The sequence below is a fragment of the Perca flavescens genome, chromosome 20 (assembly GCF_004354835.1).
Source record: "Perca flavescens isolate YP-PL-M2 chromosome 20, PFLA_1.0, whole genome shotgun sequence".
In the NCBI taxonomy this organism is placed as follows: Eukaryota; Metazoa; Chordata; class Actinopteri; order Perciformes; family Percidae; genus Perca; species Perca flavescens.
In genome coordinates, this window is record NC_041350.1 from 27,597,078 (window position 1) to 27,610,212 (window position 13,135).

At 42.8% G+C, this 13,135-nt stretch overlaps 1 protein-coding gene across 4 annotated transcripts in view; it reads right to left on the reverse strand.

The window, feature by feature from the left end:
* slc4a11 (solute carrier family 4 member 11) overlaps positions 1-13,135 on the reverse strand; it is a 146,262-nt gene that overhangs the window by 75,203 nt on the left and 57,924 nt on the right. For all 4 annotated transcript variants that reach the window (XM_028565928.1, XM_028565930.1, XM_028565931.1 and 1 more), the window contains exon 2: positions 7,211-7,261. In XM_028565928.1, the coding sequence (XP_028421729.1) occupies positions 7,211-7,261 (51 nt within the window). The remainder of the gene's footprint in view (positions 1-7,210; positions 7,262-13,135) is intronic.

Here is a 13,135-nt window from a genome sequence, read left to right on the forward strand (position 1 = left end):
CCTCCTCTCTCACACACACACACACACACCCCCACACCCACAGACGTGTCCATGACACATGCTGCTTTGTTGTGCTTTGTTTTTGGTTGTGATATTGTAAAAAGGTATATGAGTTTATTAGTGAAGGATTATTGATTAGCCACCGATAATTGTGACGTTAATAAATCTTATTATGCTTAATTAGCAGTTGCTTGTGATTATTTGTGTACTTGTTGTAATAATTGCTGGTCAATCAGGTCCGTTGCTTGGATTCACCCCTTCCTTTATTTCCTTTTAAAGGATATTCACAGAAATGAGACTGTTCCACAGGTTGATTATTGGTCCCTGACTTGCAGGGTGGTGCCCCGTTTGATTGTTTGTCGATTTGATAAAGTTATTAATAACCATATTCATAACTTTATTAATATTGATAAAACCTCTTTGATAATTTGCCAATGATCAAATCCGTACCCTACGAGAATCCTACACAAATCTGTGTAGAGAGAACAGAATGTGACCAAATGTCTTGGTGAAAGAGCTGGGTTTATTAATTTCTGGAAGGACAATGTCTAAAAGATTTGAAAGTTTATCAAACACTAACCAAAGATGTTGACAGAAAACGTAATGTGTCAGTCCTGTTACTGCTTTTGTTGCATGTCTGGTGGCTACCCTGTGCAACGCATTCTCAGGGTGTGTATGATATCGTGCACATTTACTATGTTGTGTATATGACTTCCATAACATATGTATTTTTAAGGTTGTCTTTTTACATCTGACAAGGTACACAAGGCTTTTAGGCTGACTAATTAACAGTTGTTCACCATTGATCAATCAGCACTGTTGCTGTCAAAATAAATAAAATAATGTCTTCTTGACGTCATTGTATTCTCACTGATTTCATGTATTCTCACAGATTTACCTGGGAGAGATTTTTTAATCATTTTAATGCATAAATGTGTGTAAGCAGAGGACCTCTCCGTCTAAAAACCCATTAAAAAAAGAGGCATAAATTGTCAAAGAAATGATGTTGGTCGATGGTTGTTTTGATATGAAGACAAGTCTTCTAAAGCAGCCGGTAGACATGTTTACTTGCTGTGTAATGGACAGGGTTTTGTATGCTAGAAAGCATCACAGGACTCAGCCTGGAGCCTGTTTGTATGACTCATCCCGGTGTTTTTTTCCCCTGACACAGCAGCCTCTTGAATCCAATCCTACAGTAACTAGTGGGCTCCCAAATATCATGCGGCGATCGCGGCTTGATGCGACGAGAACAATACTCGTGCTCTTTATCTGCTGACCTTATCTGTGCGGAGGCCCTAATTTCAGTTCATTCAGTTTGTCTTGCATCAGGATCATCCCTCAGCACTTGACATTATTTGAACCTGGCAGTGTCGTCTCCTTTGCCTGCATCCCTCTGAGCCTCAGACTCACCGGCTGCGCTCGGACTTTAAAATCACCTTGGCAGAGAACAACGGCTGCGGTCGGCTGTTTTCACTCCAAAACGCTTTCAGTTTTAGAAAACGTTTTTAAACGTTTACTACTTTGAATATTCTATCCCATCTGCTTTTTTCTTACCCGTCTATTTAATTTGAATATTAAACTCCAAATATACAATGCACTATTCAGAATTAGGGCAGATTGTATACAAAATCTCAATCTGGATTCTTTTTACAATGTGATTGGAATTATAAATGGGAATTCAGACAAGCTGCGCATGAAGCCGAACCCCCCCCTCCCCTTGAAGAAGATACACAACTGCCGTCATTGTAACGTTAAAAAATGTCTATAAAATGCCCAAGGAGATTATTTGTTTTGTCCGAATAGAGCTCAAACGACAGGTTGATCAATCGAGTAACAAAAAAAGTCTCAATGTCATTTATTTTTTTTCTCTAGCAAAAATGCAAAACACATTTAGCTTCTCAATTATAAAGATTGGCTCATTTTCTTATTTATATTTCTGAATAGTTTTAGGTTTTTGGCAAAACAACCCATTTAGAAACAAACAATTTAGACTTAAGGATATTAGAATGGGAATATTTTACTTTTTATGACATCTTATAGACTTAATAATTTGTTTAGTCGAGAAAATAATCTGCCGATTAATCAGTAATGAAAGTAGTAACTAGCAACGTTAAAAATTTAAGATTAACAATTATGTAAAAACTAAGAAAAGCAGCAAATCTTCACATTTGAGAAGCTGGAAACAATCCTCAATCATTGTTTGAAATTGGATTTCTGTCCACTATTAGTTTCAACACAACTAGTTTCAAAGCTTTCAATAGCCTTAGGCTACATTGACATTGCTACACTTTGGTTTAAAAACGAATATCTTTTGCTCATCTTCACACTGCTCTGGCGTTTCTGAGCCCCTAAACCGGAGACATTTGGGAACACTTCTGACCCGTTTTGGTTTGGAATCTGCAGGGCAACACAGCCCTGCAGATTCCAAAACAAAACGGACTGCAACACAGCAGTCTCAACGGCTGCAAACGGAGACCTTTGGCAACACCGACACTGATGCCAACGTTTCCCCGCCTGATTGGGTCACGCCATCTCATTCTGAGACCAAGCTACTAAGTTACCATGACAACTACCAACAACGGGCGGAGTATACATGCGGCTTCCTGTTCACCCCGGCACGAGCATGCCCAGTATACGTGAATGTCAAGGAGATATTTTGGTTTGGGCGTGTTAGTTTAAACTGAGATTAGTTCTTCTACTTAAGCTAAAAACACTGTGCACGGAGATTGCTTTTGGCTCAAAACTCCAAAACAGCAATGTAAATGTAGCCTAAGAAAGTGTTCACACTGGCACAATCCTGGCACATTCCAACTTTAGCCTAGCGCCTTAAAAGGTCCCATGACATGGTGCTCTTTGGATGCTTTTATATAGGCCTTAGTGGTCCCCTAATATTGTATCTGAAGTCTCTTTTATATAGACCTTAGTGGTCCCCTAATACTGTATCTGAAGTCTCTTTTATATAGACGTTAGTGGTCCCCTAATACTGTATCTAAAGGAATGTACGTTGCTATCATTCAAGAATGTACAGTGGGGGAAATAAGTATTTGACCCCTTGCTGATTTTGCAGGTTTGCCCACTTACAAAGAATGCAAAAATCTACAATTTTAATCATATGTACATTCTAACAGTGAAAGACAGAATCCCAAAGAAAATTCCAGAAAATCACATCATATGAATTTATTAAAATTGATAACCATCTGATGAGGAAAAACAAGTATTTGACCCCCTGGACAAACAGCAAGTATTCTGGCTCCTACAAGCCAGTTAGTCTTTCTTTAAGACACAGCCCCAATCCGAACCAATTATCTACATCAAATACACTTACCTCACCTCGTTACCTGTATAAAAGACACCTGTCAACACCCAAACAACCAGCATCCAACATCACCACCATGGGCAAGACCAAAGAGCTTTCTACGGACATCAGGGACAAGATTGTTGATCTGCACAAGGCTGGGATGGGCTACAAGAGAATCGGAAAGCAACTTGAGAGAAAAGATCAACTGTCGGTGCAGTTATCAGGAAATGGAAGAAGCACCACACCACCGCCAACCTCCCTCGGTCTGGGCCTCCACACAAGATCTTGCCTCGTGGGGTGTCCCTGATCATGCGAACGGTGAGGAATCATCCCAAAACCACAAGGGGGGGAACTGATGAATCAACTGAAGGCAGCTGGGACCACAGTTACAAAAAGCGGTTGGTAACACACTACGCCGTCATGGATTGAAATCCTGCAGCGCACGCAAGGTCCCCCTGCTCAAGAAGAAACATGTACAGGCCCGCATGAAGTTCGCCATTCACCACCTGGACGACTCAGAAGAGGCCTGGAAGAAGGTGATGTGGTCAGATGAGACCAAAATAGAACTTTTGGCCTCAACTCAACTCGTCGTGTTTGGAGGGCAAAGAACACCGAGTACAACCCAAAGAACACCATCCCCACCGTCAAGCATGGTGGTGGCAACATCATGCTTTGGGGTGCTTTTCAGCCAAGGGGACGGGACAACTCCATCGTATTGAGGGGAGGATGGACGGGGCCATTTATCATGGAATTCTGGACCGACATCTCCTTCCCTCAGTGAGAGAGCTGAAGATGGGTCGAGGATGGGTGTTTCAGCACGACAACGACCCTAAGCACACCGCCAAAGCAACAAAAGAGTGGCTGAAGAAGAAGCCATCAAGGTTCTGGAGTGGCCTAGCCAGTCTCCAGACCTGAATCCGATTGAAAATCTTTGGAGGGAGCTTAAAATTCGAGTTGCCAGGCGACAACCTCGGAACCTGAATGATTTGGAGGCTGTCTGCAGGGAGGAGTGGGCCAACATCCCTGCCGAAATGTGCACAAACCTTGTCACCAACTATAAAAACCATTTGACATCTGTCCTGGCCAATAATGGCTTTTCTACAAAATATTAACATGCTGTTTGTCCAGGGGGTCAAATACTTGTTTTTCCTCATCCGATGGTTATCAATTTTAATAAATTCATATGATGAGATTTTCTGGAATTTTCTTTGGGATTCTGTCTTTCACTGTTAGAATGTACATATGATTAAAATTGTAGATTTTTGCATTCTTTGTAAGTGGGCAAACCTGCAAAATCAGCAAGGGGTCAAATACTTATTTCCCCCACTGTAAATGTTGGTTACGTGTTCCAACTAACCGTTAACCCAGGGCTAGTAGAAGTGCAGTGTGAATGGTACAGCCCTGGGCTTAGGTTGACACTGGGCTAATGCAGTGTGAAAAGCCCTAAACATGGAATCGCTAACATCAGCTGAAAAGCTTAATATCTATGACATAAATGTTAGTATGCTTTTATGTCATCAAATCCTCTCGAGCCATTTAGATGCAAGTTATGTTGGGGTTTCACAGTGTGGACAGCTAAATTACAGGGTTTCCAGACACAGAAAAAGAAAGAGAAAAGAGCAGACGTACTATTTCATAAGGTAAATTCCATAAATTAAATGAGTAACGCTGGGTAGCGAATTCAATACTTTTAAGGCCCTGACCGAATTCCCTCTAAAATATTGAGTATGGAAAAATGCCTCTTCATTCAATACCCAATTTCTATACCTAAGGAGTAAATGTAATCAGCGTCAGTGAGCCAATAATCATGCACCATTCTTCTACCAAGGTCTAATAATGTTGTGATTGGCTGTCTAACGTTACACGTCGTAGAGACAGGCAGGAAAAGCTCTGCGTTACACACAGAGACGGGGCTCACGTAGTAGCAGCTGAAAAATAAATAAAAAGATTTGTGCCATTACGTGTAATGTTCTAATTTCTTTTATAAAATTGGTATAGAAAAAAGAATTGTTTAGTAACCGGTATCGAAGTCACGGTATCGAAAATGAAAACGATACCAAGCCCTATAAATGAGTCTGGCTATTGTTTAGGTCATTATTTATGAACTAGAAAGATCACAAGATATGTTCTGTCAGGATCTGAGTGGCTAACCACCGCTGCTAAACAATTTCCTTGGGGACTCCCTGGATGAAGTCCTAAAATATGAAACATTCACCTATAAAAACAACCTGTAGAGTTGCTTCAAAATACATTGTGATGCAGCTTTGAAGTCAGAAGAAAACTCAAGCACAATCACCCCGATGCATCACTTCAGATCACACAGGCAAACACATATCACAAAATTTGTTCCACAGCAATTTTGTAACATTTCTTTTCATGTTTTTTTTTTTTTTTTCCATTCTTCGCACATTGCTTTTTGGCTTCTGTAGAACATGATTTAACCCGTAAATGTGCAGCCGTAATCACATTGTCACTCCCAATTGCTTGCCAAGCGCACTAAATGAGCACATTAAAATAGTTGATATGACTCAAAGACGTATAAACTATTAACACGCTAATGAACAACATAATGGCACAGAAGACTCACAACAGACTCACTTCTACAGTGCAAGACATGCAACAAATATTTTTCATGTCACCTTGCTTTCATGTCACCTCACTAATGCACCTCTGAGATGACAATGGTGGATAATGCTTACTTGCCTACAATAATGTAACAGCATTTATATCCTGATAAAAGGTTGCCTAATAAAGACAGCGATGTTCAGCTGCAGCAGGGGGGCTTCTGTGAGTCTCCTGAGTGAATGTGTGTGTGTTGCAGAAGGGGAATAATTGGCTCGGGGAGACAGGGAGATCGAATGCACGCATATTCTGTCCTGACTGCTTGTGCTGCACACACTAATTGGGTGCCTGTCCTTGGATTAAGGGTAATGAAACTGCTGTTATCATAACAGCTGGAGCAAAGTTCATTCTTTATATCCAAAATGCAGTGGTGTGTGAGAGCTGGGAGAGGTTTTCTGTGTCAGTGCTGCAGCTCAAATCTTTAATGCCAACCTTACACCACACCTTACGACTTTTTAAGCGATTTCAGTTTTGCAGACTATACTTTTCCAATATCGGAATGAAATCATGAATGAGAGTTGGCGCCCTCCCGCCGTCTCAATCGTTTGATGTAAGGTGGTCATAAAACTCAGTCCAAGTAAGGGTTTGATATTAACGTAAGTTTAAAGTCTTGGAAGTGAAGTTATATTATGTGAACATTGTCAACAACCAATGAATGATCTCCGTCCAGCACCAAACAGGAGCAAACGGCTATAGACAATGTTGTTTGTTGTTGCTATGGCGCCGCGCTAGAGGGAAAGTTCCGATTTTCAACCCTTCTGAAGTGCGTCATCCAACGGGAGATTTACCGGCGGATAAACATAGACCTCCGGGTACTGGAGACATTCATCTGCATGTACGGCAGAACAGAACATTTGCAACCTTTCCCTTAAGTTACTAGCGGTAGCTAGCGGTAGCTAGCGAGCTAGCTTGGTTACATTTTTCAAAACAAATCTAGTTGTAGTTAAGATCCCCAGTCTTTACATATCATGACAGTCTTTTACGTTAGATGTAAGATGATTTTCTTTAGATGTGAGATGGTGTCAGACTAGTCTGTTCAAAGTCTGTTAAAATCTTCTAGTGTATGGTAGGCATAAGTCGCATCTTTCACTATGGATATACTGTACAAAGCACATCACTGGCAGCATTCAAATTAAAAAAACAAATCCCACTACCCATCATGAGAGGATTACACCTTTTTATTCACACAGTGTCTCCAACTCATGGATTCCTTATTCCTTGGTTTTTCATTGTGGAAAACTGGCTTTTTAGACACTGCATTCCTATATTGTGGTGTTGGCTCAGACTCACCCATTTCTTGAAAGAAGTATCCATTCTTGGACATCCCAGAGGGAGGTGCCTCTGCAGGGAAGAGCAAAACAGAGAGAGACAGTAATCACAGAGGTGAAACTGGTAATAGTAACATGCCCTGCGGGAAGCAAATTTTCATTTTAAAATGAGATATTATTTGTTTACACAGTAATTGTTGGTATGAGAAATGGTTATAAAACACAAATACCAGCCTTTGTCAGACTTCTCTTAGTCATTTAGTGCTGATGTTCAAGAGGGAAATACATTTAAATGTAAAGCATTTCATGAATTCAGTAAGTTACACATGGAAATATTAAGGTGCACTAGGTAAGACTTATAAAACTCTCTGTCATATTTGCTGAAACTGACCCTATGTTCCAGTAGAACTACACGAAGCAGTTAATAAAAAAATTATCCAGCTCCTCTGGCTCCACCTATAGCCTGTAGTGCGATTTGCAAAAATCCCCCGCTCCCTGCTCAGATGCACCAATCATGGCCTGGCCATGGTTTCTAACTGCGTGTCAATCACTGCTCATGCACACACATGCATTCTCCCTTGGTCTTAGGAGACCGTTTTGGGCTTTACCTGAAAGAGGGGAGGGACTGAGAAGTTGTTGATGTTCAAATTTTCTTTTTTCAAAGTCATGGATCTTCACAATCCTACCTACCTACGGCACCTTGAATTTATTCACTTATTTACTCGTGATCTAAGTATCTGCCCCCTAATGGCCATTAGGAGACATGACAATGTCGCCTAATGATCATGTGGTTCTAGGTCTTATTTGCTATTAGCCTGGCATTGCCTAGTCTACAGTACAATGTTCCATTTCCTGGATTGCTCCGTTGCCGTTGGAAATTCCGCCAAATGTCCCTCATTTTGACTGGATGTCAGTTACCTTCCTCTTTCTTTGTGTTGACGTTCTAAACTCTGGTGGATTTCTGAGGACTATGGTTAACTGCTCCTCAGATCTCTGCAGGGTAAATCCAGACAGCTAGCGAGACTATCTGTCCAATCTGAGTTTTCTGTTGCACGACTAAAACAACCTTTGAACGTACACATGTACCAAAACAAGTTCCTTCCCGAGGCTATTTTGCAGAGGCGCCGTTGGTCCGCCCGGCGCTTAGCGCCGAAATTAAAGATAGAGAGAATAGAAATGCCAATTAACAAGAGCACGTTTTTCTCACATCACGGAATGCTGCGTGAAATCGCCAGACCCTCCTCCGCAGCGCTGTGGAGGAAAGTCAGCTAACGCGAGACTAGGCATCGCCAGACTAATTTATATTAGTCTGGAACCTCTCACTTCATTTTTTAAACTTCCAAGGAGCGCGGACCAAAAGGCTTCTGGATGCAACTGGATATACTTACAACCAATCAGAGCAACCAAACATGTGACATAGCGCTGAGCGACACATGCAAACTGGGGCGGTGCTAATAATAATGAATGAATAATTGGCCTGTGTAAAGAGTTCTGACACAATGAGCAACTTTCCACAACACGTGTGTTAAGCAATCATCAAAAATTTTAATAGACTAGCTGATTAATCTTTACATCATTAAATGAGGTTTAAACTCATCCTCTAGTTATATTGTTTTCCAGCTAACTGAAAGACACTGTGTACATTGTTCAACCTGTTGCTCTGATTGATTTGGACATTTCAATTATGCAACATAACTGTGTGCAAAACAGACCAATAGCTGACTTTTCTCAGTCCTATCACCTCTACAGAGATTTGTGGACATAGAAAAACAACTGCTGAAAAACTGTGAAAACACTATTTAGATTGTATAATACAGGCTTGGTAAGTAAAATGTTGCTTCCTAATGAGGCCATAGCTGTCAAAGACACTCACACTGTACACACTGTGTGCACAAACTCGGCAAGCCTGCAGTTCAACCAGAAGGCGAAAAGCAGAATACTTCATTCCTAACATTTCATTTCATTAGGTAGAAAAAATGTTAACAGGCAATGATTGTATGCAACACAAACTCTTTTCATCAGCAAAGGTCTTGACTTTGCTCATACAGTATTCAGGGATAATCCGTAGTGAGTTCTGCTTCCGGGCAAAGCAATCGTTTTGCAATGGCAGGGTGCAGGATTTTTTAAAATGGTGGATATCTCATTTTGGAATTAAACTTAATCTGGTGAAGAGCTCCACTACAAATGCACAGAGAGGGAATTTAGAGTACAACATTTCAGAGTGTTTTGTCACACGGCACTGTGGATGCGTGCAGCATGCGGATGACACAGACAGACGAGGCAGATACAGAGAGGGGATACTTTGAAGGTTATTGAGACATTGTGGGCTAGTGCTGGGGGGGATCAACAGCATATCTTGTGGGTATTTTCCTGTTAAAATCACAGCCATCCCGCACAAATGCACACAGGCTGGGGGAAGAAATGGCCCAATCTCTCTCTCTCTCACACACACACACACACACACACACACACACACACACACACACACACACACACACACACACCTACACACACACACACACACACACACACCTCTGAAAACTTTGATATAGAAGAGGGATGTCAATATATTTCTCTTCCTGAAAGGATTCTTTGATGTGACGAGCATACAAATACAGAGTACGATTTTAATTATACAAAATGTTCCTTCACTCTTGGGGTTGGACGCAGAGAGAGAAAAAAAAAAAAGAGAGTAAAATAACCGGGGATTTATTTTATCCCCACCACAATTAGCTTGTTTAATCTACACAGGTAATGATGTAGCGTAGCTGCTTGATATTTGCATTTTGCACCTTTTTCTGTTAAGGCTCCCTCTCTGGCTCTTTGACTCTTGCTGGGATGGTTAATGATAGTAAACAAGAAGATGCAGCCAGGAGCCGGTTAGCTTAGCCAAGCACAAAGATTGGGAAAGTGTGGAAACAGCTATAGCTTGGCTCTGTCCAGCACTTCTGAAACTCATTAACACTTTCAATCTCGTTTGTTTAATTTGTACAAATATCACACTGTATTAATGACAATTTGGTGCCTTCACATTTTCTTGGCTGAAAACAGTGCCGACGAAGCTTAAGGAATTCGGCCAATTCTTGGACATACAGTAACCTCCATAAAAGTTAGCTTTTGATACATATTAAACAAACAAGATATCAAAATGAATTAGTGGATTTAGATTAGGTGGATTTCCTTTTACGTTTGGACAAAGCCAGGCTAACTGTTCCCAGTCTTTAAACTAAACTAAGATAACCATCTCCTGCCTCCAGCTTCATATTAATGGTTAGATATGAGAGTGGTTAGAGTCCATGTGAAGAAAAAAAAAACAATTAAAATAATATCTGGAGCTGGGATCGGAAAAATGAACAGATCCACGGGCAGTTTTGTTAGGTTTTTTTTCCCCTCTGTCGCACGTGTGTCGCATGCTGGAAGAGTTGAGTGTACAAATAAATAAGAATTCAATACATTACATCTATGTTATTTTGGCTTAGTTAGGAAAGTAATGTTTAGTTAGGAAAGTCTAGTGCCTTTAGTCTCCTCCACATGGTGGAAGAAAGGTATGAGGTGGAAGGTATACAGTGTATTATTAGTTCAACAACGGTATCGGATATCGACAGATACAAAGCCCAGGCATCGTATCGGGACTGAAAAAGTCAGATCGGTGCATCCCTAGTTTTTCCAAATAAACTCTTCTATTGATCTTCTCATCTAACTCTCTGCATGAAGCAAACAAACACATTTCCAAAAATGTCAGACAACGCCAGAGTACCCCGTGAAAGAGGCAAAGCAGCGGGTGTGGGAGAAGTTTGGAGAAGACATGGAGAAGGACTTTCGGTCAGCACCAAAGTGCTTCTGGAAAACTGTTCGCCACCTCAGGAGGGGGAAGCGGGGAACCATCCAAGCTGTGTACAGTAAGGATGGGACACTGTTGACCTCAACTGAGGAGGTAATAGGGCGGTGGAAGGAGCACTTTGAGGAACTCCTGAATCCGACTAATACGCCCTCTATCTTAGAGGCAGAGCTGGAGGATAATGGGGGATTGTCGTCGATTTCCCAGGCGGAAGTCACTGATGTAGTCAAACAACTACACAGTGGCAAAGCCCCGGGATTGATGAGATCCGTCCAGAAATGCTCAAGGCTCTGGGTGTGGAGGGGCTGTCCTGGTTGACACGCCTTTTCAACATTGCGTGGAAGTCTGGGGACGGTGCCAAAGGAGTGGCAGACTGGGGTGGTGGTTCCCCTTTTTAAAAAGGGGGACCAGAGGGTGTGTGCCAATTATAGGGGTATCACACTTCTCAGCCTCCCTGGTAAAGTCTACTCCAAGGTGCTGGAAAGGAGGGTTCGGCCGATAGTCGAACCTCGGGTTGAGGAGGAACAATGCGGATTCCGTCCTGGTCGTGGAACAACGGACCAGCTCTTCACTCGCAAGAATCCTGGAGGGAGCCTGGGAGTATGCCCAACCGGTCTACATGTGTTTTGTAGATTTGGAGAAGGCGTATGACCGGGTCCGCCGGGAGATACTGTGGGAGGTGCTGCGGGAGTATGGGGTGAGGGGGTCTCTACTCAGAGCCATCCAATCTCTGTATGACCAAAGTGAGAGCTGTGTCCGGGTTCTCGGTAGTAAGTCGGACTCGTTTCAGGTGAGGGTTGGCCTCCACCAGGGCTGCGCTTTGTCACCAATCCTGTTTGTAATATTTATGGACAGGATATCGAGGCGTAGTCGGGGTGGGGAGGGGTTGCAGTTTGGTGGGCTGGGGATCTCATCGCTGCTCTTTGCAGAGGATGTGGTCCTGATGGCATCATCGGCCTGCGACCTTCAGCACTCACTGGATCGGTTCGCAACCGAGTGTGAAGCGGTTGGGATGAGGATCAGCACCTCTTAATCTGAGGCCATGGTTCTCAGCAGGAAACCGATGGAATGCCTTCTCCAGGTAGGGAATGAGTCCTTACCCCAAGTGAAGGAGTTCAAGTACCTTGGGGTTGTGTTCGCGAGTGAGGGGACAATGGGCGGGAGATTGGTCGGAGAATCGGGCGCAGCGGGTGCGGTATTGCATTCAATCTATCGCACCGTTGATTTAAAAGAGAGCTTAGCCAGAAGGCAAAGCTCTCGATCTACCGGTCAGTTTTCGTTCCTACCCTCACCTATGGTCACGAAGGCTGGGTCATGACCGAAAGAACGAGATCCAGGGTACAAGCGGCGAAATGGGTTTCCTCAGGAGGGTGGCTGGCATCTCCCTTAGAGATAGGGTGAGAAGCTCAGTCATCCGTGAGGAGCTCGGAGTAGAGCCGCTGCTCCTTTGCGTCGAAAGGAGCCAGTTGAGGTGGTTCGGGCATCTGGTAAGGATGCCCCCTGGGCGCCTCCCTAGGGAGGTGTTCCAGGCACGTCCAGCTGGGAGGAGGCCTCGGGGAAGACCCAGGACTAGGTGGAGGGATTATATCTCCAACCTGGCCTGGGAACGCCGAGGATCCCCAGTCGGAGCTGGTTAATGTTGCTCGGGAAAGGGAAGTTTGGGGTCCCCTGCTGGAGCTGCTCCCCCCGCGACCCGACACCGGATAAGCGGACGAAGATGGATGGATGGATGGATGGAACGCCATTAAAAGACATGAAGGATAACCAAATCTTATTATTGGTATTAGATTCTTCTTCTTTTTTTGTCTAATTGTTGTCTGGTTGTTGATTTATGCGATTGGTTGTATGATGGAGTTTGCCACATCACAGTATCCTTGTAAAGCGAGAGTCGCCGCCTTTTTCAAAACTGAAAATAGTTGAAATGGGATCGATTGATTTATTAGCCCAATGTAGCGGCCTTCAAGACAGTCAGTCTGACTGGCTACTAATAGAAAAATACTTTTACCTTTGTGAGCCTCTCACATTCTGGACATTCTTTATTTTAGCTGGAAATTCTTTACTTGAGGCTTGGTGATAACTCACATCTGTCCCACTTACTGAAACCAGTGG